At 43.1% G+C, this 26,963-nt stretch overlaps 1 protein-coding gene across 1 annotated transcript in view; it reads left to right on the plus strand.

The window, feature by feature from the left end:
- The first annotated feature begins 3,231 nt into the window (after positions 1-3,231).
- PRKCQ (protein kinase C theta) overlaps positions 3,232-26,963 on the plus strand; it is a 48,317-nt gene continuing 24,585 nt past the window's right edge. Inside the window, exons 1-13 of the mRNA XM_013943235.2 lie at positions 3,232-3,361; positions 3,455-3,608; positions 4,737-4,862; positions 10,683-10,882; positions 12,820-12,880; positions 14,665-14,827; positions 15,335-15,366; positions 15,460-15,545; positions 16,633-16,762; positions 17,449-17,558; positions 19,270-19,393; positions 20,901-21,070; positions 23,634-23,807. Of these exons, the coding sequence (XP_013798689.1) occupies positions 4,745-4,862; positions 10,683-10,882; positions 12,820-12,880; positions 14,665-14,827; positions 15,335-15,366; positions 15,460-15,545; positions 16,633-16,762; positions 17,449-17,558; positions 19,270-19,393; positions 20,901-21,070; positions 23,634-23,807 (1,368 nt within the window). The 5' untranslated portion in view covers positions 3,232-3,361; positions 3,455-3,608; positions 4,737-4,744. The remainder of the gene's footprint in view (positions 3,362-3,454; positions 3,609-4,736; positions 4,863-10,682; positions 10,883-12,819; positions 12,881-14,664; positions 14,828-15,334; positions 15,367-15,459; positions 15,546-16,632; positions 16,763-17,448; positions 17,559-19,269; positions 19,394-20,900; positions 21,071-23,633; positions 23,808-26,963) is intronic.

A 26,963-nucleotide genomic window follows, 5' to 3' on the forward strand; every position in this document is an offset into this window, starting at 1 on the left:
GAGACGCCTTTCGGGAGGTGAGGCAAAGTTCATATCCTTCAGCCGTAACCCCTGGTTCCGCTCTCTCTTGGTGATGCTTATTCTCAGGTTATGAATTCATTTTGCACGTGCATTTTCGTCTCCAAAGGGAGGTGGGGAGAGAGCTGAAGATATTCCTTCTGACCTCTAGAAAATGAGAGTTTGATGACAGTAAAAAAAACAGGATCTCAAATCCTCAAGTGTTTCCGCTCCTGTCTGAGCAGGCCCTGTTTCAGTAATCACGCAACATGCGTGCATCCACTTCCATTCGGCAAAACACAACACAAATGCCGGTGAAGGCAGCTGTCTCGATCACAGTTCCTCTGCTGACTAGGAGCCAGAGCGCTTTTCTTCCTCTCTCCTTAACCACAATTGATTAAGGATATTAAGGAGCTTATTACTTCCTAATATCATCCAGAAAGGATTTCCATATGTTGCATTACTCTCTGGAGTGGGAGAAGCTCCCTTGTGCCAGCGAAGCAGTGTGCAGTATCGCTGAATTCCGATTAAGCTGTGCTAGGAGGTTTATTGGAGGAGAGTTTGCAGGTGGCTCTTTATAGAAAGATGCATTTCATCCTTAATTTTCATATACCTTATAGTATCCTTTCCACTGGGAAATTAAGCAGACGCTCTCCATATCCATTGCAGCTGCTTCTAGTGTTAAATTAAACTGCTGCTATTACAACGAGCCTTTGTTGGAGCTGAGTTGTGTTGTTCCTTAATTGTTTATGGCTGTGGATTCGAGCCAAGTAGCAGTCCTGTAGTGGCAAACGCTGAAGATATGTCCTGGAAAACAGATGTTTGGGCCAAAGCCAAGATGGTTTCAGGAAGACAGTGAGAGAGAAGCAGGAAGCCTGTTATCTGGCTGATTTATTGGACAGGGTGAAGAAATTCACCCCAGGGCAGAGTGCTCCCACAAGGCTGGTACAACACTAAACTCTGATTTTAGCCATCTTTTACAAGGCTAATGTGGGCCGCTGTTGGTTTGCTAGTGCTAGCACTAGGTGTGCCAAACTTATGCGCTTTGGAGCTGGGTGGAAAATGCTTTTCCATTTGCTGGTGGCTGCAGAACTTCTCACGTGATAGACTGGCTTATGTGAAAGTCCCAGCATACTTTTCTTCCATGGTAACAGTCTTTTAGATCTGATACAATGCAGTAGATTTTTATTTTTATTTTTTAAGTTGTAATGGATTGGGGAATCTGATCAAGAGCAGATCTCTACAGTGGAGATACCCCATGTGAACAAGTCATCCCTAGTCAGTCCACCTTACTGTCAGAGGAGAGAAGCGGGCATTGCCAGGGATTTCACCCCAGGGGTCTAAAACAGGTCCTGATCTTGTTCTGGCAGTGCCAGTTTCTCTCTGTTTCCTCTAGCAGGAGTCCAGGTAACTGCTTTGTATGGAGACACTGACACTGTAGACATCTAGGATTAGGTGAGATTTGTCCCTTGCAGGTTTTCATGAGGTGTGAGTACAGAGCCAAAATGAACTAATGCACCGGGAGAATGGGTTTCCAGATTTGTTTTTCTTAGTCTTAAATGCCATTGTTTAAGGAATTGATCAGCAGATCTGAGCGGGTACCTTGTAGCATATCCAACAATCACATTCTCTTCGTGACATTCGTATTTAGCAGGATAGACTAGTTTCACAATTTTCGTACAACATTGACTTCATGGAAATGAGGAAATGATGAATTTTGGGCTCAAGTTTTTAGCCTTCATCCTGTTTATTTAGTACTTAGGAACCTATTGCTACATATAGAGCATTTTAATCCCAGGGAGTCATCAAAAAACCTTTGGCTTCCTTTAGCATTGTTCATGTACTTAGATGCCCAACATGTTGACTAGTAATTCTGACCATCACCCTGATTTTTTTAAGATAGGGTTTTGTAAGTCCTGGCAAGGGAGTGCTTACAGCCTTCCTTGCACCTCCTGTCAGTCCTGTTCATGGAAGATTGGGTCCTGAAAACCAAGGCTGTGGGAACTGAGGACTTGAAAGAGATCATATAATCTTCTCTTGCCCATCAGTCACTAGAAGTACTAGTGAAGTATGGCTGTAGGCAGAGAGAAGACCTCTCCTTTCATACAGAAGGCATGAGTGGAAGGCTGCAGATGCTCTGACTGCTGGCCTTAGATCTTAGCTCCTCTTAACTTCCCACCTGATGGTGCTTTGCACAGACAGAATGTGTAACTGCTTGGATTCCCCTCCTGCTGCAAGAAATCCTTTGATTTGTTTTTCTTTCTGATTTCAGACTAACTAGGGTTCTTACTTTGTGAAACAAAGGAAGTGTCCAAATAGTTAAGGCAAACAAAGGGGGGAAAATTATTTGTTCCTGTTAGAAAGATTTTCTTACCTAATTTGACTGGGTTTCTCTGCCTCTGCCCCTTAGCCTTTTTAGGGCATGGACCATTTGTAATGTTTGCTGTACTGTTGTGCTATGCCACAAACGCCTCTATTTACAGAGCTACCTGTGCTTGAATATCTAAACGCAAATGGCTTTCTAGAGCAAGTTCATCAGGGACTTGGCTAAAGTATCTAAAATAACCTTCAGAGAGTTGCCACCCTCACCCTGAAGACAACACGATTATGCTAATCTCCTGCATGCTACCCCAGATAGTGCTTTGTCTTTCCCACTGCCTTCTGTAAAACTGCACAAATGCTGATACTTAGGAAGATGTATTTTCCCAGCTGAGGGCAACACCATGCGCAGAGGTCTTTGGCCAGTCTTCAGAAGAGTCTTGTAGCCACCAGTGGCTCATTACCTGTGCATTCATGGGGAGACGCATGGCTCACAGTGTTTCCTCTCTTCCTCTCCTATGCTGTCACCCCAGGAACCCAATAGTTTTCCTCTCTTTTCAAACACAGTATCCAAGAGGGTTTATGAGTCCCTGATGCAGACTCAGCCTGGTTGTTAGGGGACCCATGAGCTCCAAGGGGAAGGAAAGTCTTCCTGTGCTGTCCGTTGTGTGGATTGGCCTTATGTAGGCCAAAAAATTTATGGGAACTTCCTGGGTAGCCTTCTTCCCACACACAAACTCAAATCTCCATCAGAGAATAGCTGCCCCTCACTGCATGGGCAACCCATTTGCAAAAAGTGTCACACTGTGAGTACTCAGCACTTGTGAAAATTCAGGCCAAAATAGTTTGTTCCAGTTTGTGTTTCAGTCCCAGTGCTAACTGTAGCTCTTTGTCTTCATTTTCTAAACCAGGAAGAAGGAGAACATCTCAACATAGCCAAGAGACAAACAAAATGACAGCTCACTGAGACCTGGCCACGCACTACCAGAGAGTTGTTCTGACTTTTACACAGGGCTGATGGAAACTCATCACTCCACACTGCTGGGTAAGAAAAGAAACACTTTAGCAAAGGGCTGCGGTTTGGTTTCTCAAGTTTTCCTCTTTCCTTGATTCTCCTCTCTCTTGTCTCCTTGAACAGAGAGTCTGAGTTTTAAAGTCAGCCCAGCCACAGGAGCAGTTACCTTGATTCTTTCAGCTGAGAAAAATCTTTCCATGTTGTCCACAAGTGTGATGAAAACAGAAGCCCCTCTAGTCAAAGACTGAATTGTCTATCAGGAAAATACTATCTACAGGTAAGAAAATGCTATTCCCAGCAGTGAATCAGGATCTTCTTACATGTGAGGCTAGAGAAGCTGCCCTTGGAATAGAGAATTTAAGTGCAAAAAGGAGAAGAGAGGGCTACATCCTACCACACACTTCATTCAACTTTTTATTGTTGTAGTGAAACAATATATTTGGTAGGTAGTGCTAGTGATGGGACTCATGTCATTTAACTTTGGTGGTCCAAGAGTTATAAATCTACGGCTAAGTTTAAAGTGCCTCTTGTCCCTGTTGACTAGAAGACGTGCCAGGAATGACTAGCTCAGATGTTGACATCAAACGTTGGGTGGTAAAACCCAGCCCTTAGGCCCAGATGGCGCAGTGATGGGCACCAGCTACAGCAACTAGTAATTGCTGGCTTCACTAAATCTTCTCACTGTAAGCTCTGAAAGAGCCTACAGAGAAGACCAACCCAAAGCCTTTGTTGTGTTTCCTGGCATTGTGCTTTTATATGTTTCTGTTTTCAGCTGCTTAAAATTATCTTGAGATCCCTTTTCTTTTTGCCCCTCCCTCTGTATGGTCTGGATTGTATGAGCTGAATTTTCTCTTTATAGCTTCACTTATGAATACGGGTCAGCACTCAGTGAGCTGAATGCCTGAGATCATTTCCACATGGTGTATAAATAGTACTCAGTTATTTCACGGTTTCATGTTCAACTTGCAGGCTTCCAACAGGCTTGTATTCCCGAAACCCTTTCTATTCTCATAGCATTCAGCTTCTTGAATGCGTGACTTAACATAAATTACAGCAGAAGTTGTCCCAGCCCAGAAAGTCCTGATTTGGCTTCCCTGTTCTGTTGTTGTAGTTTGACAACTGGTGTTGAGTCACTAATACTCAAAGCTATCGCGGGTCTTTCCAGCCTTGCGTTGAGTTCAGATACGTGGTTAAGCTAACAGCTGAAGTTACACTGCCTTACCTATATTAAACCATGTTTGGTCAGTCCATCATCTCACTAGACAGTGGAGGAAGTCTGAGAGTCTCCAGCTGGATGGATAACTAATGTCTGGTTGACTCCTGTCCGGTGGAGATAAGAGGCTGGTTAAAACCAAGGGAATTTTTAGACTCTTCTCAAATATCACTCGTCTTTTGTTTGACACAGGACTTGTCATGTCTCCTTTTCTTCGTATTGGTTTATCCAACTATGACAGTGGCCCTTACCTGCCATCCCAGGGGGAGGTGATTAACCCTTATTGTGCTGTGATGGTTAAAGAAGCAGTGGAATCAGGTAAGTGAGGAGGCGTTAAATATGCCTGTAGCGTGGCTTTTATTAGACATGTGTATGCATTACTGTGTCATTGCTGGAGCGTGAGAAGCACGTGGTAAGCGTCTTTATAAAGGGCTTGTGAAATATTCTTAATGTTGAAATGCAGTGCAATGTTGGGTTCAGCGTGGCCTGCAAGGCAACCTGACTTTAAAAGGGCGCCTAATAAAGTCTCCGTCTTTACTCTGAGGTTATTATCAGCTGAATTACAGGTCCCAGCATATGACACAGTGGGATGAGCTGAGCTCTATTTGGTTTCACTGTTATTCAAGCGGTGGCTGGTTTGTCAGTGGGACACCAGACAGATAAAATCTGGGTGTCCCAGAAATTCCTGGGAGGACTGCCTCTGTTTGTCATGTTTTTTGAGGAACTGTCAGGTTCAGCAACTTCCATCATTAAAAAATAGCCCTCAAACAGGCACAATCTTTGCAGAGAGAGCTAATTTCTCTGTGTAATTGCTGTACTGTGTAAAATGTTCAAAGGTGAAACTTTCTACTAAGCTATTTTTTGTGTCCGGATATACAGATTGTTGCACACTTTACCTGATTGAACAGCACTGATGAGTCCACATTGGGAAAACATTTCCTATTTTGCTGATGCATATAATAGTCCTGGTGAGAATTTAAACAGTTCTTTTGTTCTGCTCTTCAAGAATCATGAAGATCAAATCCTTCAGTGCTAGGGAATTCCTCATATTGACTGTTATTTATCTTAAATCTTTGATGAATTATGAGCTTTACTGCTGTGATTCTTTTAAAACTTAAAACAACTCAGAAATCCCTTCTTATGCTTTTGGAAACCCCAAGACTCTAGCCTCCAGAGGATGTTAAAGTAGTTGAAGAAAAGAAATTTTAGAATTGTAAAGTAATTCAGTGGTTCATTGTTAAAAAAAAAAAAAAGTGACCATTTATCACATTAAAATGTTGGCTTTGCTTATATTATTCTTTAAATCATTTTAGAAGATGTGGTGACTGATAAATTCAGAAGGAAAAAAACTGCTGCATGACAAGATATCCCTAAGATCTCTCTTTTTACTGAAAATATGTCCTATTTCAGTTTTGTGAAGGGCTTGGCTGTTTGTTTTAATGAGGCCTTTGAAAGAGCCATAACTCAAACTGAAGTCTCTGTCAGTTCAACAGTGAATAAAATCAGTCTGGGCAGAACAGACCTTATTTGTCTGACATGGAGCTGGAAGCATTTTCTGGCATCTAAAAAACAAAAATGTACTAAGTCATATAATTTTTGTTCTGCTGAGAGCCTTTTCTAATAAAAAGCTATCAACGCAAAATGAAAAAAATATGTTTGGAGGAACTTTTTTCCATCAGTGAGGATCGAATATAGGAAAAATGATGCCCCTCTTTTAAAAGATTTCTTCTGTTGGGGTGGGATTGCACTCATCTAGCAACTGCTCCGAGCACACTGGGGCAGTCAGGGTGATTCCTCTCAGCCTGATCTTTGGTCCTCATCATGTCAGCTCTTTCATATCAGCAGATAATGGCAGGAACCTCCTGAGACTGATTCATCCCACTGGTCTCTGACCTCTCTCATAGGGTAAGATGAATCACCCTTGGGAGGTGTTGGTCTTAATCTGCTGCTGCTGGAGGGTGTCTAACTGCCTAGATGCCTAACCCTACCGTAAGGTGACTAAACCAAGATGAAGCCACAATGGGATTTTTCTCCTCTAATTTTGATCTTATGCAAGAATATCAATATCTCAGAAATTTGGCTACCCTTCCTTTGTAGACCAGAGGAACAAATGGATTTCTGTGATAGGATTCATCTCATCTTAAGGAGAACATCTAGAATGGTTCTGATGAATCACACCCTAGAAATGCCTGGTGCTTTCCACTGACTCTGAAAGCAGTTTAGACAGTCAGCTCAGAGATAGGCTTCTGAAGTTCAGTGAGATGAGCCCAACTCTCAATGCCAGAAATGTCCTTAACAAGACCATCCTGAAGAGCTGTCACACTCAGATGGGCACAGAGAATAAAAAAGGCAATGAGGGACTCAGTACAAATGCTAGTTTTGAATATTTGAAATGTCTGCATTCCTGGTTCCCAATTACAATTTTAGCCGTCTCAGAAAACCCTGGTCCCTTCAGAGCACTGTGTCATCCACTGAGGAGTTAGTGTTGTGAAGCCTTGTGAATAAAGTGGACCTTTAGAGGAAAGATGAGTGAGAACAAGCAGTGAAGAAATGTGGAAAGGAGAAAAAGAACTAGAGTGTCTGGAGGAGAAAGAGCAACACTAGCAGAGCAAGGAAAGTAAGAGGAGTAATAATAAGAGACAGCATCTAAGATGAAGCATGAAGCTGTCAGAGTCTTTGAGCTTGTACTTTCTAAGACTGGGAACAGAAAAAAGACTTTCAGATTCTTGCTCCTTTGCGCCAGCATATTTCTACCTTTTGGTCTTTTGTTCATAGTTTACTCTCCAATTCCCTGGTTTCATGCAGCAGTTGCTGCTCACTGGTGATGAAATTCAAAACGTTCTTATACTATTGCCCTGATAGACAAATTTTGGCTAAAGTGTCATACCCAAGGAGGAGAGTGAATCAACTGCAAAAGTGGTAGAAGATGCAAGCAATCCTGACTGCCAGCCTTGTGTTCTGACATGGTGCCATTAGGATTTCTTAAGGGCAAAAGATTGCTATTTAACAGTGATTGCAGAATGCAGGACAGGATGAACCTAATCTCAGCCCTAAACCATGATAAATCCAATCCCAAATCCCTGCAGTCTGTCGAGTTCAGTTGATTTTTAATCTTATTCTCTATGCCGGAATCATTTTGGTAGATACCTCTGCTCTGGATTTTGCAATGTCCTGGTATGGATCAGATATACCGTGTGTGGTATTAGCAAGGATGAGGGGCTTTTTTTGGTGAAGGGAGCAGTGGTAGATGGTTAATATGTTTTGTTTCCAAAAGAGGGAGTTTGAGTCTAACTTTGGGTTCACGCCAAGGACTGCCCCATGTCAACCAGCCGTGATGAATAACTCATCACTGGGATAGAGGATCCCAAGGGGCTGGGTGTGATGCACATCGACTGTGGGCTCAAGAATATCACGGCAAGGGCACCTTAATGAATTTCAGGAGCTCAGGAGAGACCTTGGGTGGCCTTTTGTTTTTTTGCACCTGTTCGCTTTGTAAAATATTTGTATTTTATGGATACATTTTAAAAAAAGAAAAAAAAAAGTTAGAAATCTTACAGCAGTTTGTTACTGATGACAAACCATTTCAGAGATCACAGGCACTTCTGAGGTATAAAAAAATCTGCCCTTTAAAAATTGCTTCTGTCTCCATGAGCCACCTGTCCTCGTGCTATTTTACCACCTGTCTTGGTGACATTTGCTTCATGAGAGATCCTACTCTGTGTCTGAACTCAGCAGGCCTCCAGGAGAGGTGCTTCCAGCAACAGTGGAAGCTGCTCCCCAGAAAAGATAGATGCTATTTTATCTTTCAGGAGCCCATGGTTAAATTAAGCCTTGGCAGAACTCCACAGATGTCAGAGAGGATGCAGCAGGAATGAGTGTCTGATCCCATATATTGGCCAGTTCATTCACATTCCAGGGCTTGTTTATTTAATCCATGTATTTTGGAGTGTAATGCAAACCAAAGCACTTGTTTTGCAAGCGATATGTTTCACATCTTTGGAGTGTTTCACTGATGTAGCAAAGGAGTAATGGTTCTTTACTGAGATTTCTGTTCTCTGTGAGGCTGGGAAGTTGCTATCTCATTTGGCTGCTTTTGTTGAAAGAGTGGGTTGAATGTATATTTACAAGCTTGAGCCTTGATCCAAGCCTGCTCTTCAGATAGCAGAGCCGTCGTTGTTGCTAGTGAAGCTCTGCTAAAGGCGAGGGGAATAAATTAAGCCTGTGGACAATGAGCTCGGTATACTATTGCCTAAATCTTCATATGTGAAAAGTTAAAGTGAAAAGAAAGGACTTCTGGTCACCCTCTCTTAACTGGTAGAAATGGATGCACCTTAGTTTCAGTTGCTCTCTAAACTTTGGGGAAGCAGAATTTTAACCTAAGATTTAGCTGCACAACCTTTGGTCAAGCTGGGCAGGACAAAGGTGAGACGTGCCTTTACGCTAAGTGAATGATCTCCACTTGGTTTTGCAATGCAAGGCTATTGCTAATGATCAGAGAGTACTGCAACTCAAATCAAGTTCATGTGATCGAATCAAGGGCTAACTTGCTTCATGAAAGCCAGGTGTTGGGTTGTAGAGTGAAATTTTAGCAAGTCAGTATTGGACCCATGATCTTGAATAACCTCTCCTCAGGAAGTTACTTTCTTAACCTAAATTTATCTAGTGAGTATAGTTTATGTCAGTGACCAGTTTATGTCAGTGGCAGTCATTTCTCCTTTAGTGGGAAACCAGGGTATAGGTTGGTGAGGGGAGATTTTTATTACAGTTGACAGCCCTGATATTTGTTCTCACATTTCCTAAGATGAATATGACACAATTAGGAATCACGGAGGTTATTGTTTGTTTACTTTTCCTTTTCTCCTCCCTCCAGTAACTTTGGTCAACTTTGTTGACCAATTTTAATCCATCCTGGAAGTTTGTTACAAGCCTCAAGAATCACTGAGTTCCTTCCTGTTTTGTGTAAATCAAAGCTGAGTAGAGAAAAGAGACCAGAACTAGTCCTGCTATAGAGGGAAAGGCAGATGCAGATTTTCTTCAGCAATGAGCACGTCGCATTCCAGGCTATCTGCTGCATGTGCTTTCCCGGCCAGGTGGGACAAGGGAAAGGCTGGGATTACTGGAAATAGAAGCAGGGCCTTTAAGAAACAGGATTCACAGTTCGTAAGGTCTGACGTTCACACAACTGATTTTATTCTCTTATTTCACCAACTTTGACACTTGATGGGTTGAAAAGTTACAGAGGGTAACTGTGAAATAGAATTTACCTTAAGTAAGTGTCCAAGCCTTTTACAGAGTGTAAAACTGTATGAAATAAAACAAGCTGGCTGAGACTCTCTTCATTTGACAGGTCAAAATAAAGAAATGACTCTTTGCCAGCTTATGGTAGGCCTCAAAGATATGTTTCACCATTTTAAGATGTGTCTGCTATGAAGGAAGAGGAATGAAAGCATGCGGAAGAGGTGCAGAAAAGTTTTGCTAGGTCAACAGCTCTATGTTGCTGTGGATATGCTTGGAAGACTGCAAGTGTCTTCACACATCCACGTCCCTGAGTTAGCTGAGATGTAGCAACTGACTGGATGTGCACTCCAGCTGAACCTACTCACATAGTGCATCTGGCTTTAAGGGGAATTGAAGCAACCAGTTTTATTTTGCATTGCCATGGGACAGACGATACATGTAGCTGGTTGACTGTGATGGGATTCATCTGATTTGATGTGGATATCTATGGTGTAGGTGTCTATGTCTGAGATCTACTCAACAGAGTTGTTGGAGCCAAGGATGAAAATTATCTTACTTTATAGTAGATGTCTTTAGTTGCTGAAATGAATTGCACCCTTACTCCTTTGTTTTATGTTAACTAAAACTTCACTTGCTATAAACAGAGCCAACGTTCATATAGCTCGGATATGGACATCTGCATTGTAGCCACCTATTGTTAGGTGAGATGAATCCCATCACTGGTTTCACTTAGTGCAGAAGCTTCCTAAGACACTCCAACATGATCCATTACATGGCCCACCTGAGATGTCCACCTCAAAATGGGTAAATAACCCAGATCTATCTCAGGGACTGTAGAGCAGTGGCATTAGTGCAGATGAGAAGCAAGTCCAATCAGTCCAAATCACTTCTTGTTGACAGAAAATGGCCAAGTGTACGTGCAGAAGAAGCCCACCATGTACCCGCCCTGGAACAGCACTTTTGATGCCCATATCAACAACGGCAGGGTCATGCACATTGTTGTCAAGGACAAAAGTGCTGAAATGGTTTCAGAGACGACAGTGGAACTCAAGGTGCTGGCAGAGAGGTGCAAAAAGAGCAACGGGAAGACAGAAATATGGGTGAGTGTTCCTATCTCCATTTGCGCCGTATGACTGCTGTAGGGTAGGGGAATGCCCTTCCCTGTGCCAGGCTGTGAATTAACAACATGACAGCAGGAATGGGCTGCCGTCCAATGAATAATGGTTTGAGTCTACTTGAGTATGACTTAAAGGAAAGATGTCCATGCATATCAGAAAAAACAACATAGCAGATTTATATTACCTGCTGCCGTTATATTGAAACATATACCCTCTGTTAGCAGGGATTCTGGTTCATGCGAGCCATGCCCATGTATTAATCTTTGCTTAGGAGACCCACTGGGGACAAATGGTAATATGAGTGGCTAACTGTGAATTATTTTATGTGCTCTGGGGAAGAAGCTTTACAAATTTAATCTTTCTAATATCAAGTAACTGATTCACAGCTGCCTGCCTTCAGAGTTATGCCAGAGGAACTCCTTTAAAATCACTGGAGTTACCCTGGAGTAAATTTGAACTAACACAGTCCTCATAAGGATGCTAAATGTTAAATTGTATTACCTGGTAGTCCAAGCAAGAAAGTTGTTGGTAACAGGATTTAACATGTAGTATTCAGTAGCCATGCCCTGAATAACAATAGAGTGGCATGACATTTGGAGAGAAACTGATTTCCTGGAATTGTTTTTTGTTTTGTTTTTCCTATCAGTTCTTAGGCTAAACTGCTTGGATTAAGCAGAGAGTAGAAATGTCAAAATGGCCTAGGACACTTACAGACCTATGGGCAAGATTTGGTAAAGAACTGCACATTTAATGCATAACTTGGAAGGAATTGAGATAACTAGAGCTGATTTTGAAAATCAAAATGTCCTGTTCAGCATTAGCCCAACTGCAGAGGCACCTGCTTCAAAGCTGCAGGAGACAGTAGCCCAATGAGGAGGAGAGGGGACAAGCAGGCTATGGTCCTGCTTGCTTGCAGCAAGAGTAACAGGCCCAAGATCAAGTGGAGGTGGGGCACCTCGGGTTTATCATGTCCCAGCTTGGTAGCAGTTCCTGAGATCTTATCTCCATTCACTCCTTGCTTTGTCTCTAAGATGTCCTCAGTCCATGACTCGAACTGCTCCAGCCTGAACAGTTCAGTGGTGGTCTCCTGGCTCAGTCCATGGAGAAGTAAGAGCCAGGTTTTCACCCAATGAGGTGACCACGATTAGCGACACCAGAAGCATCCTTAGAGCTTCAGGCTGTTTTCTCTTGATAAAGGTGGAGATGGGGGTCTAGCTTTCATCTGATAGCCCTAGGGTAGTTAAGTCCAGTCAGGAGGTACCCTGGATTGTCCTTCTTCTTATCAGGACTGATTTTATATTAAGTAGACCACTTAAGTCAGTGGACTTGTGATTAGGCCTAGACCTCTTGGAGCCAGATTTACGAAAGCATCTGTGCACAAAGGTTCAGATAGGTGGGAATTCCCAGGTCCAGCAGGAAGGCCAAAAATGCCTGAGAAAATTTGTATCCTCACTCACATTAAAGTTAATGAAAGTTAGACTTTCAGAACCAAGTTTCTGAAAGATTTCAGCATTTTTTTTAAGCACCTGTCTGAAGTTAGTGTGATTTTCAGAGGTGCTCCCACGTCTTCTTTGTAGCACCCGCTGGGAACGACAGGTTGTGTCTGTAGAAAGTGCTGGGTCCTGAGCTGCTTTCTAAAATCCTGCCCGCAACGTCTGTGTTTTAGTCATGTTTATCTCTGTTCTATCACGCTGCTCTGAGAGTTTGATAAGAAGTGATCTAGCCTCCTGTCTACGGTTGCTCTCACCTCACCCTGTTCCCCCCAAGGGTGTGAGCAAAATTAGCATTCATTGGCATTTGTCAGTTCCCACTGGGATATGGAGGTAGCTTGAGCCGTCTGAAGTGATTGTTGCTGTTTTGAACGATTGTTTAACAATTGCACTGGTCTTTTGTTGTTGTTTTTCCCTTATCTCAACCAGCTAGAACTGAAACCTCAAGGGAGAATGCTGATGAATGCAAGATACTTCCTGGAAATAAGTGGCAAGTGATTTTGTTTCCTAACTGATAGATGCTATTTCTGATTGTATGGGGCAGACACGGTGTCCTCAAGAAAATGTCTAGCATGGAAAGCAGTGCTTCTGTTATTACTGATTTATTCATAGAAATCATCGTAACGGTTTGAAATGAACACTCCAGGAAAAGCAGTTTTTATTATGTGGCAGGGAGGAAGGCTGACTGTTCCTCTGTGGTTTGCAAGGCATATTTTTTGGCAGTTTTAGCACTAAAAAGGTGGATTTTCTCATCGCACTAAGACAGGACAGAGACACAGGAATCCAGCTCCCTCTGAAAACATCGTACACATACACGTATGCCTGTAATGTGTACCAGGGTGTGCATTGTAGTGCAAGCATAAAGGTGGGATACCATGCATGGATGAAAACATCTAAGTATATGTGTAAGTTGGGCTTTTAAATCAAGGGCAATCTAAGCAAAACAGTAAAAGAACCTAGAGGGTGATTCATCTGATCACGTGCAGGTGTGTGCTGCCTGGTGAGCCGAGTCATTTGCTAGACTCCACTGCCTGCCTCAAGCAGACCTCCAGGGGCTTAGCAGCAGCTTAGACACCCTGCACATGAGACAGCTGCTTTTAGGTGTCCTCGTTGGGAGCTGAATCCCACTGGCAGAGTTCGATGTCCATGCAAAATGTATTTCCCTTCATCAAAGGAAAGGAGCTGCAATCAGAATGCTCTGTTGTGCTCTCCTGTCTTTGAGGCCCAGCTTCCCATGGTCTTTGACAGACATGGGTTGGAGCTGTAGAAGGAGAGGGTACAGGAAAAGCCTTCCATGTATTGAAACACAAGTGTACTGAAAGCAGCTAATAGCATGTTCTTACTGGTATTATCCTCATCAGTTCCCACCTTTACTGTTTAATAGACTGTTGCTGCCTCTTTGTATTCTTTAAGACACACGAGAGGCTAGTGCATAGAAAATGCTGTGTCTGTATTACAGTGAGTAGGATCAGCACCAGATCGTGCAGGGGGCCACTTCCCACAGAACACCTATGCAGCTTGCTTTCATACTTCGTACATACTTTCATGCATGAGTAAATCAAGACAGAGATAATGTGTGAGATATTATGTGCACAACTAGAAATGAGCATATATGTAAATGCAGGTGTGTATATGCATAAGTAGCCAGAGTTGTTTTGTTTTCTGTCCTGGAAAGTTTAAAAAGTGAACTGTGAATAATGTCATGAATACAGCAACTGGTAAAGCAATTGTTGGCATGGAAGGATGGAAGAATAACAAGATAAAGAGTCTCCCAGGAGAATATATATGTGTGTACTCACACACATGTGCATGCACACATTAAAGATTCAGATAAGTACCCACATACATACATATGGGTGTGTATATATATATAATGTGTGTTTGCATGTAAATTATTTTTATGTAATTCCATCTTTTTTTAGGACACAGTTCTTCAGTGATACAGAAAGTTAGAATTTTATATTTAACTGCAAATTATCTCTCATTAGGAAATTTGTGGTCTATATTTAAAAAAAAAAATTATGAATATTCAAGGGAGCTCAAAGTCCCAAGATTTGACGAGGTTCTGAGGTCATTTTAGTGTCCCTGTAGGAATGGTGGATAAATAAGGCCTGAACAAGCCTTGTGTGGGTTTCAGAAAGCATATTTCTTAAAAATGCTCATTCTCATGAATACATCAGCTTCAGTCACTTAGTATTTTAGCCGCTGCATTTTCTCAAGGTGCCTGATTAGGACAGGGTACCCTAACAAACCTTCTGTTTCCTTTCCCTCCAGATGCTAAGGACATAGTTGACTGTGAGAACGAAAGCTTTTTCTCCTTGCACCAGCGGAGGGGAGCCATCAAACAGGCCAAAATCCATAATGTCAAGTGTCATGAGTTCACAGCCACCTTCTTTCCGCAACCCACCTTCTGCTCTGTCTGTCATGAGTTTGTGTGGTAAATGAAAATAGCTCTATGCATTTCCTCCTTTTAACTCTAAGGACCAGCTCTGCTTCTTCAGTGAATATTTGTGTTCCTGCTGTTAGTAAAGGCAGCAGGACTGGACCCTTGGCACATTACATGTAGGAGTAATTGCATGACTTGAAGGATGTGATGCAATTTCACAGTTGCAATTCCAACTCTGAAAATTTTCTCCATTTTTATTTTCTTTTTTATATATGTTTGGTTTTGGCCAAATGCACAGGCATTTCTGACCTGCGCAGTTTGCCATTTTGCTATTGCAAAACTCAAAATGTGAATATGTGCTGAAAATGCTGTGAAAACAACAGAGAATCACTCCAACAGTTGCACTGAGTGAAGATATTTGGATTTGAGAAGCACTATAAAGATTGATGAAGAAGCAAAGCTGTTTTATTCCATGTTTCTTTCATAAATGCTGCTCTCCGTTTTTCTGTGGAGACTTTCAGAAAATTCAAAATTAACCATTTCTGTGTTTAATTTCAGGGGTCTGAATAAACAAGGCTATCAATGCAGGCGTAAGACCTTTTTTTTTTGTTCCTATCATTATTTATTTGGTCCTTTCTTAAAGGATTCTTTTTATTAACGCTGTAACACACTTGTTCTTTCAGAATGTAATGCTGCCATTCATAAGAAGTGCATTGATAAAGTAATAGCCAAGTGTACAGGATCCGCAGTCAATAGCAGAGAAACAATGGTACGTATTACTATTTCGTTGCTTTTAAAACAGTTGAGTGCTATTCAGGTCTCTCCTACACTGATGTAAAACAAGGGGGATTTGATGCAGTGAAGGGCACTAGTGAGCTAAAAGCTGTGCGATCAGATCTGCATCCTTTGTTTTTTACATTCCCAGTAGTTTCATTACCTCCTGCTTGTGATTTACTCAAGTACAGTCATTGAACTGGCAGTCTTTGAATCAAGACTGACGTTTTTCTAATATGTAGAATATAGCTCAGAGGGAAGTCATGGACATGAGGTGGAGAATTACTGGAGGAAATTCTTTACTATCCAGTGGTAGGCAGGACATCACACTGAATTTTCAGAGCAGTACTTTAAGATCCCGCCCTGTGTTATCTGAGATCTGCAAACAATCAGTGGAAGGTCTAGTATCTCTGCTATCATTTATTTTGTTTTTCTTATATCAGTTTATAACGAACCTTCTTTTTTCAGTGGGCAAAAGTGGAATTTAAACTCTTGGTATGACTGCTACCTTTTTCTTAATTATGTCCCATAGCTTCTATTTGTTCCCAGTCCCACACTCGCTCCTACTCATCTTTTACAATCTTTAGAGATGACATTCATCTCACCTGTCTTCAGATATCTCCAGTGTAAATATATCCAGCCTTGTCATCATCTTTGACTCCCTACATACTGAAGGAAGAGAAATAGGCACTTCTAGGAAGTGATTCATGACAGTGAAAGTAGACAGTCATTTCAGGATGAGATGAATCATTCTTTAGACGTACCCATGGTTTTCCATTGAGCGTTAAGGGAGTCTGCGTGAGTAGCTGGGATGCAGACATCTACATCTGATGAAATAAATAAAACCCAGAGATTAAATTACCCAGGTCCCACTGAATTGCACAGATATTTTGTAGCAAAATTTGTCCTGGCATATCTGAATGTTGTAGATAGTTTTCTTCTTGATGGTCAAACCCAATAACAAAAGTGAAATACTGGCTTAGACACCCCATCTTCTGGGGTCCAAGCTTGGGGGCTGTTGGCTTTTCATGCAGTGCTGAGCTGGAGAGGAGCGAATCCTCAACACAGCTTTTCTCTTGCAGTTCCACAAGGAGCGGTTCAAAATCGACATGCCTCACCGCTTCAAAGTCTACAACTACAAGAGCCCGACTTTCTGTGATCACTGTGGCACACTCCTCTGGGGCCTCGCACGGCAGGGGTTAAAGTGTGATGGTAAGTCCCTCGTGTATGAGGCAAGGGCTGAGAGTGGAAGCAGGCTGTCGTCTTTAGAGGGTTGCAGTCTGAAGAGCCAAATACCATTTATCACAATTCTGTGTGAGGCCCCATATAAGATGGCATCATAGGGTGCTGAAGGAGAGGTCAAGAGGACCTTCAAGGAGGACCACTATGGGCATGTAGAAGGGTATATGGCCCATGGGTCTTGAAGAGTCACTTCTTGAAAGGCAAAGGAAATCTCAGTGCTCACCTCTCTCTCCTGTCTTCCAAAATCTTTCATGTTATCAGCCTTCTTACTCCATTTCTGCTAACAGACAGGCTCAGTACACATCACTGTCTTCATGATCCTCCACCTAGGGGGAGATCCTCTTCTGTGACTACAGTTGTCTCTGAGCTGATTAATTGCAGAGCTTCAGTAGCCTGTAGTTGCAAAGACTGACAGATATAGAAATACAGCCTTTGCCCGGAAGCGGATATAGAAAAAAACTCACCTGTGTAGAGCAACTGAAAAGCAACCTGAGTGCAGTCTAATGAGACATAAAAGTTGTCCATGCTTTGTGCAGTTTACACGGTTGATCTCCACGCTTGGCCGACACCAGCATATGTTTCTGCCTGATCTGATGCCAAACCCTTTACAGCACAGCTGTCCTCTGTTTTCCTGATGCCTCCATTCTTTCTTTCAGCATGCAGCATGAATGTCCATCACAAGTGCCAAACAAAAGTAGCAAACCTTTGTGGAGTTAACCAAAAACTAATGGCTGAAGCCCTGGCAGTCATTGGGAGTACCCAACAGGTAAGTGCATCAAGCTGTGAGTGACCTGGACAAAGAAAGATCAAGAGTGCAATGTTTGTTCCAGCACAAGAACTAAGAGCATTGAGTGGCGCACAGCAGGTAACAAGTTCAAAACAAAGAAGAGGCAATTGGTCCTTCATTGAACATGTAGTTGAACTCATCTCAGCACATTGTGGAGGCTAAAAGTTTATGTGGGTTCAAGTGACAACCTCGGATGTTCATGGAAGAAAAGTCCATTCAAGGCTCTTAATAGAAAAGCACTGCCTTTGAATGAGGAAATCCCTGAGCCACATATCTCTGGAGATTGGGAGAATATTTTGAGGAACTGGCCTTACATGCCTGTGTTCTTCTTATATCTTCACTGGGTGTCTGCTTGACGCCTGTCACAGATAGGATATGACCTAAATGGACTCTCACTCTGATTCAGTACAGTTGTTCTTACCTTATGTTCATAGCTTAAATTGTGTAACAAGGTGTTAGACAGAACGAGAGGAACTGGGTTTTAGCCCTTGTGCTGTCTCTAGCTTCCTTGGTGGTTGTCACATAGAAGTTTTTCCTGTGGCTCTCTGATCTGTTTGGAGAGAAACTCCCCAGAGCAGGCACTCTCATGTAACAGAGGCCTGGGCCTTGGGGAGAGGATCTGAGTACTACTGTCATACAAGTAACACTGTATGAACACAGCAAATTGAATTATAAAGAAGGAAATTTAATTATAAAGGAGGAAATTGAATTGTAAAGAAGGAAAAATAGCCTGTCACAGACCCCAAAATATAAAAGAATTTAAAGATTCTTGTTCAAAGTCGTGATTGTTAGGATGCCTCTCAGCTCTTAAATAACCTTAGAGGTGCACAAAATCCAGAGGTGCCCAGTCCTCCATGTTTAAGTTCCTCAGGTACTCCAAGGCAACATCTTCATCCACACAGTAGTTGTTCTTCTATCTGTACCTTCTTGAGGCAGTATCTACCAGGTTTAGCTCTGCATACTTCGCATCCTTATGAGTAGTGCTGCCAGAACTCCAAAGAGGAGTTTTTCCTGCCCCTTGCTTCACTTTTTCCAGCTTGCTGACTCTGTACAGCTCCTTGCACTGAGTAGTGGTTCCTTTGGGTCACCATTGTGAGCTGAGGAGGGTAAACACTAGATACTTTCCCCCAAATGCTCTTTTAACCTACAGCAATTTAGGCCTTGGGGACTTCTTGAGCCATAGGTGAAGTCTTTGTGTTTAGTAGCCCTCAGTAGATTTATCTTACATGCTTTTGTCTCATCATGCTTGAAACCAGATAAACTTTTACCCTCCGCAACATTTTGGGACAAGGAGTTCCTCGGAGTCACATCCAGACAGTGTACAAGGGTGAGACTGCAGCGTGTTCCAGCCTCTAGTATTTTTCCAGGTTTCACTTCCAAGTGAAACCTACTACTAGGAAGGAAGATGTTAATTAAAATGCACTTTGTGTGGATAACTACCCCCATGCAAAATTAACAGAAGTCTGTTGACATCACCATATAAGAAGCCTCCTTGCCTCACTGAAGACTGTGGGTTCCTTTAGGGTTACAAACCCCTGACCATTAAATATAGAGATGATCATAAATAAAGACTTCTAGATCTGGGCCTGTGTGATGGTCACACTCTTCCTGGGCCAACAGACACAGAAGAGGCAGCAGCATCCATAAGCACATTTGGCTCAAAAGTCTTTCACTGTTTTCTGTAATCCAGGCTCGCTGTCAGCGTGACACTGAACAGATCTCCAGGGATGGACCTCTTGAAATTGGCTTCCCCGTTCTTGTGAAGGAGGTAACGCAGCTTCAGGCAGTGCCAGCATCTACAACAGGAAAAAAAGGTAGTTTTGCCTAGTGGTTTGGGACTGCAGGCTTTGTTAAATTTTTGGTTTTATGTGGTTAGGTGAAGGCAACAAGAGTGGGGATTTTATTAACCAATGAATCTTTTATGCATCTTTCCAGTCTAGAGCAAGACATATCCCTTCTTATCCCAGAACATCTACAACTCTTCTCAGCCACGTCACTTGGGCACGGCAGATACCCCAGGTCTCAGCCCAGTTCTTTACTTCTCTATAGGCCTGCACTTCCCTCTGCCATCCCATCTAGACACCAACCACCACTCATCCAACTAATAATGTCTTATCCTAAAATCTCTTTCTGATCCAGTACCTCAGCACACCGAGTACCTCTACTGGCAATAATGTGCTTATTTCTCTCCTGGGATTTGCAGGCTGTAACTTTTGGTAAACCAAGCTCAAAATGGGAAGTTGGGAGTCTTTTTGATCACCACTGTCTCAATTCCCTTTCTGATTTCAGATTGTTGGGGGTGGGGTTCACACCACGGCTCAGTGCTAATTACAGTGCTAGTGGTTTCAGTAATTAGTGTCTCTAAAGCTGTAGACCCTTGTCTTCTTTAGAGACACAAGCCCATCATGAAATTCTTAATTTTTCTATAATTAAAATAGTTAGTTATTTGCATTACTAGGTTTTCGAAGGCATAATTTCTGTACTTCTACATACTTTTTCTGTTGGCAGTCCTTCTCTGCTATCCATTGGTGTCCTTGTCCAAGAAGTTCAGCTTCATAATTTTGATTTCAAGGATTCTTCCCTATTTTCTTCTCCCCTCTTTTCCTCTCCAGTTGTATTTATATGCAGCATTATAAGTGTCCCTGCAGGTGACAGTGGCTGATGCACTGAGTACATTAATAGTATGTTCAACTCCCCTGTAGCATAAAGTCTGCACGTCTGAACACACAGACGATTTAAAAGGGGGAAGTCTTTCAAAGACATAAATAGCATCCAGTCCCTTTGAAAATCATCGACAGATCCCCACATTACTCACCCAAGGGCTGATCTAGGTGTTACCACCCTCTGTGCTACAAGAGTGGAGGTTCAGGAAGGTGAGTGAGGGATTGAGGTGTAAAAAATTAGTATTTACTATCCCAGTAGTATTTACTGTTTCACACTCTAGTTTTGCCAAGACTCTTGAAGCAGCCATAGAAAACATGGGACCACATCTTAATGACAACCAACAAGGAGGACTGAAGAACACAGGTGGTCAGAAATGAGGGGTTTGATCTTGTTTTGCTGCCATGGAACAAAGTGACAGATGAGGGAGTTTGTAAAGTGGGAGTAATGCCACTGAAGAAGGTGGAGTTGCACTGAAGTAAAATTTCCTCTAGAGAGAAGGCAGTGTGGGAGCAGAGCCAATCCATCCACTAGATGTGGCCACCACATTTCCATTCATGTGAAAAGACATTTTTAAATTTTAAGCAAAACAGCTGTCAGTGTTCTGGGGATTTTCTTATTTCCAGGGGTTTGTTTTCAATGCTTTGATGTGTGTTGCAGAACCACAGGGCATCTCCTGGGAGACTCCAGTGGAGGGCACAACAAAGGGAGAGCCTCTAATAGAGCCAGACTCAGGAGGAGAACAGCCCCAGGAGCAGCAAGTGCAGCTAAAATTAACCATTGAAGATTTTGTCCTACACAAGATGCTGGGGAAGGGAAGTTTTGGCAAGGTAAGCATAAGGGGGCTGGGATGCTACTTCGTAGGTCTGTGCACATCACCTGTTACAGGACGGAAACACCTCATTTATGACTTACTGACTTGTTAAAAGTCAATTTAGTGGTATTGACTCGTTAGAAGTTTAACATTGCTCTTCTCTTTCCGACCTCAATCCAAAGACGGGCTGAACAGTGTTAAATAGCATGAGGATTGGAGGTCACTTTGGAATAACATCGCTAGGCCCTCAGAGAACCCTTGTTCTTGCAAGGCTCAGTCTTGAACCCAGTCTTGTCCTTGCATAAGACGAAGATCCTCCTTGTCTTTCCCTCTGCCCCATTAGCTGCTGTGTCATAAGTAACCATGACAGGAGGGGAAAGCAGCTAACGCTGCTACTTCCCCTTTCGTGCAGGTTCATGTGGCCTGGGCAGCCGCCGGAAGCTGGTGGGAAAGATCTCTGTGCTGTCCACCCCCACACTACACCAGCCAGCATCACTGAGCAAGTTCCCAGGGAGGCAGAAGTCTTAGCTAAAAAGGCTAGCATGGATCACCTCCCCTCTTTCCAGGGCAGCAGGGCCTAGCTGGGAGCACTGAGCTGCTCTTTCCCAGCTCTGAGCTGTGCTGGAGCATAAAGCTAACTTTACAACAGCCAAGAATTTGTGCTTTTGAAACAAGAACCACCTGTTTTCAGTGGATTCATTAATCTTGATGAATGATTGCCTGTTCCTTCTTCTTGCAGATGTCCCCTGGAAGGGGACTGTTATTTAGTGCCAATGCAGAGCTGCATGAAGTGATTTCAGAGGAAATCACTATTGTGTTTTTATAGCCAGGAAAGAGAATGTGTATTTGCTGCCTTGGCTTTCCACACTTGAAAACACTTGGTATGCCTATGCTTTACATGGGAAGCAGAGCTCAGACACCTGAGCTGGGCTAGTCCAGAATACCCCAAACTCCACAGCTCGGGCTAAACCGGGCTCAAGAACATGAATGTGGTACAATCATAGAAACATATGGTTTGGAAGGGACCTCTGGAGGTCCTCTAGTCCAACTTCCTACTCAGACAGGTCCAGTTAGGTCAGATTGCTCATGGGATTGTCTAGTCAAGTCTTGAACACCTCCAAGAATGGAGATTCTGTACTTTGCTTCAGGCCCCTGTGCTAACGTGGACTCTCCAAGCTCACATGCCTCTGCACTTCTCTGCAGTGCACCATGTAGATGTGAAGAGAACGGTTTTAGTTCAGGCCCCTTTTGCAGAATACCTCACCCACAAGTTTCCTGTGTAGGTTTCCCTCCTGGTGTTCTCATTTGCTTGGAGTCAGATTCACTTCCCCATAGAGAGGCGGGAAGGTATTCAGATCTCCACGCCTGAGGGATCTCCCCAGCTCTGAATGAACCAGGGAAGTTCAGGGTCAGACCTGCAAGGAAGCCCTCTCTGCATAAGGTGTAGCCCTGCCTACCTGTGCAAGGTACAGAAGGGCACAGAACAAATCACACCTGTGTCACATTCCCCCATTTCACCAGGAGAGCAGTGCTGACACAGAAATGGGGGTACCAAAGGGTCTCTCTAGCATCAGCAGTGTTAGCATTTCTGGCCATTCACTGTAGAGACAGAGGGAGGCTTTAGGTTCAGTCTAGTGCTATGGAGTGAAATACAGCAATAGTGAAAAGGATAGATAAAACTTTTGCCAGGGTTACAACATGTCTGAACTTACTTAGTAAATAGTATCTGGTAAAGAACTCCAAAGTCCTCTCTGATGAGTCTTAAATATTTGTTCAGTCTATGGGAATCAGTGTCAACAGGCTGTTAGAGTAAAGATCAGGGCTGACACTGCCTTTCAGCGCAGAAACTACTTTACTTTAAGGCCTCAAGCAAATGCTATGCTCCTCTGTGCCTCAGTTTCCCTGCCTGTAAAAATAGATAGAAGTAGTCTTAGCTCCTCTGGGACATGGTTTATTAGTGCTTGAAATGTATTTTGCTCTTCTCAGAGAAGATGTCCTGCAGAAGCACAGGGGACCCAGGCTGTCTGTTCAGGCCTCTTGTTAACTGTGAGAAAGCACATCTGATGTAAATCAGTCTAATTACTGGTGGACATCAGTTTACACCTGCTGAGGATCTGCTGTGGGGTATTTGCATTTCACATGGTGTTGACAAAGCAATATTCTATGATTTGTTATTTAAAGTCAAAAAACAGGAAATGTTTCTTATGAGTATTTGCATTAAAATGGTTTCTGTTGTCAGAAGTGTCTGGCTCTGACATGTTCTGTCCATATGGGCATGTGACACCTGCTGTCATAATCACCAAACCCTTCTCATCTCTTCCTGGGTTTAGCTTCATAGCACCATTCTGGGTGCAGGGAACAAACTCAAAGGCTACAAAGACTTAAAGACAGAATCAGGTCTTAAACCTCAGCTTGTCCAAGGACTAGTCTTGTGAATTCCCCAGAGCCATTCTCCCATGCAAAATTTTCCGCTCAGTGCTGCGTTTCAGCCCATCTTGCTCAGCTCCCATCCTCCCACGGCTGCATACACAGTCTGAGAGAAGAGCGTTGGTCTTTCTGAAAGGTCGTTTCCATCCTAGGTGTTCCTTGCCGAGCTGAAGAACACAGACCAGTACTTCGCTGTGAAAGCCCTGAAGAAGGACGTGGTGTTGATGGATGACGATGTTGAATGTACGATGGTGGAGAAGAGAGTCCTCTCCTTAGCTTGGGAACACCCATTCCTGACTCACGTCTTCTGTACGTTCCAGACCAAGGTAAGACGAGGCGTTTTCTGCTCCCTACGCAGGCCAATATGCTGAGATTGTGCTTAGGTCTGCTAAATACGAGGGACTAGCTTCGATGCTAAGTGATGCTAAGGGAAGGGTTATTCAGGTGGCTCCAGAAGTTTCATCTTCCCTCCCCACATTTATTCAGAGGGGCAATTTGACAAGAATGGTATGCAAGACTGAATAAGGCATCTATGCAGAGAGCCACTATTAAAATCAGAGGCCTGATGCCCAAGGCCGAGGATGTGCAAAGGCCACATCCACAGCCAGGGTGCAGATCTGCCCACACCAGTGTCATGCAGACAACTCAGGCCATGAAGCAGCGTTATACTGCAGCGACTAGCCTGAGTCATAGCGAGCTCAAGAAGCTCTGGTCAGTGCCTTGTTATGGAGAATAAACATGCTGTCATTCCCTTGGGGAATCTTCTTTGCCCCCAGCCTAGCTGTTGAATTGCATCAGACTCTTCCTAATTCGCCTAGGACCAGTGGCAATGAGGGCTGCAGTTCAGAGGGCCAGTACAAAACATCTTCACCTGAAATCTCTCTTAAGACTCCAAACCAAAATTGAAGTATTGTTTAAATAATGTTTAAATCTGTCTGTCCCTAATGGCCGTGAACCATGGACCGATTCATTTTTCAGATACTTTTCTACAGCCGCAGCCAATCTTCTTAACTCCAGAACACATGCACAGGCTTTAAAAAAAAAAGAAAAAGGATGGAGGAACTTGGAGAGATTCTCTTGTCTATCCCTCTGTTCTAGCTGACCCAAACCACTCCTGAGAGATGTTTGCTCCTCCAGAGCTCAAATTTATATCTGCATCACTCTCACTAGACTGCTTGTTCAGGGCTTCATTGAGGAGGCTTCCCATCCCTGCTCAGTTCCAGGATTTAATGTCACAAAGCACTGCTTAGCATGAGGTTAGCACCTGCTCAGCAAGAGGGCTTGTGTCTTCTGCAGGGTCATGAGAAACAAATATAGTGTCTGCTGTTTCCCCCGGTAGTCTGTGAGACAGGGCACCTGTTTAAAGACAGGGGATTAAATGTATGCCGGGGAATGTCTGGGAACTGCTGTAGGCAGTGTGACACTAAGCCCAGGCATTAGTGTTTAACCCCTTTGGGACTGTCAGTGAGGAGGACAGCACATCCTGGGAATGGATCCTTGCCCAGAGGAAAGGAATTAATTCCTTTCTTTCCTAGATTTTAGAGTAAAGTATAGACCTGACTCCAAAAGCAAAGAAAATCAAGACTTTATTTAAAAAGACAAAATATTCATAGCAGTCACAGCTCTATGAGGGGGCTTATCCTCCAGGGAGAGCTGATTGTGTTGAGTGTAAGTCCAGATGCCCAAGCGGATGCTGGCTGGTGCCAATAGCTGGTGCACAATCCTTGCATGCAGCAACATGCTGTGGTCCAGCCTGGTCCAACTTTGGCTTGGAAGCTGGAGGTCGATTTGGGGATTTTGCCAGGCAGCATGGATGCAGCAGTGGCAGTATACAGCTCTGGTTTCAGGCTGTGCATGCATACAAGTGTCCACTTCCCTCTGGAGATGACAGCAGAAAAGGTGACAGATGAAATGGAGTCAAGCCATGAGCCAGATGTGATTTACTGACTGTTTTGGGGAGACCATGCTTCCAGCTGTGGCTGAAGCAAGGAAACCCTGCAGGGTGGAACAGGAGTGAGTGACTGAAAAATTCACGGGTGCCACACTAAAACACCCAAGGGATCTTTTCCTGCTCTGTCTTCTGGGCAATGTCAAGATATTGCCCTCTTGTCATATAGAAAAAATCTCCATCCGTCTCCTCCCAAGTCAGTGTTATCACATTAAAGTTATTTAGTCACTCTATTTTGCCCTCCAGTTCACAAATATAGAAGCTGGAGAGTGTCTGTCTAGGCCAAAGATGCTCTGGGTTGTGATTGATTTCTAGCTTATGATTTTCTCCTCTGACCTTTGCAAGGCGGGCGGTGATCACTCAACGCGTGAACATCGCGCAGAGCAGGAGAGCTTTGACAAGCCATGGACAGTCTTTCGCAGCTCAGTGGAGAGCAAGGTTCAATCATAATATCTTTTGGAGTAATCATGTTAGAAGCCAGTCCCTCTCTGGGCTTTAATATTGGAAAGGTGTGTGGGTTGTTGGTTTGGGTTTTTTTTTGGGGGGGGGGTTTACTGGACAAGTAAGTACTTTCAAACAGAAATGTATGTGTCAGTGCCTTTCTGAATCCCTGATGCTTTGACCTTCAAAGTTTCTGAGCTGCCTCGGGTACGGAGTGCCTCTGTAAAGGACAGCAGAAACAGGAATATTCCTACACTGAAGCAAGAACCTAAGTTCCCCATGTCTCCAGAGAGAAAAGTCATATAACCTGCTGACAATGCTGTAAATTGTGGGTTGAGTTTCTCCCTGGCCTCAACCCAGATAATCAGCGAATGCTCAAATATATAAAGCTTGACAGCCCTCAGACAGATTTTCGTAGACGCCTGGCACCTAACGCTCCCTTTCATTCCTACGGAGGCTGAGTGATCGGTACTTTTGAAACTCAGAACACTTGTCATGTTTTGCTACATTAGAATAAATTCAAATGCATGGGTTTTCTTTTCCAAATCTGTTTTTGAAGTTGACTCTTGTATTTTATTGCAGTCATCTTTGCATCCGGATATTCAACTGACACAATTATGTGGTGTGAATTTTAAAAACAACCACAAAAACCAATTCTGTTTTATTAAAGGGTCACTGTTTTGTTAAAGAGAAGGAAAAACATGTTTATAATTCTGTGAAATCCTGTCATTAGTAATGCCCAGAGTGACTAGCTTTTGAGTGCTTATGTTTTATTTTTCTTTTTGCATTTCACTGATCTTCTGTGATAAAAGTAGGCTTTCTCTTTCTGAGAGTCACTTTTATTTCTAACTGTTTGCTTACTTCATTGACCAGGTTCTTATTCACACCCTTTACATAAATGCAAATTAAGTCCTTAGGCTTTTTGGGTTTTAGCACAAAATAACAACACAGAAGACTGTCTTAACCCAGAGCGGAAGTAATCTTTATTGTAATTTAAAAGCAAGTATTATAGAAACATTTCGTTTCTGCTATACTAGCATATAATATCTTTTCAAAGTGCTGGTGGTGAACCGTTTTCCTATGCTCTGTTGTT

The sequence above is a fragment of the Apteryx mantelli genome, chromosome 1 (assembly GCF_036417845.1).
Source record: "Apteryx mantelli isolate bAptMan1 chromosome 1, bAptMan1.hap1, whole genome shotgun sequence".
NCBI lineage: Eukaryota > Metazoa > Chordata > Aves > Apterygiformes > Apterygidae > Apteryx > Apteryx mantelli.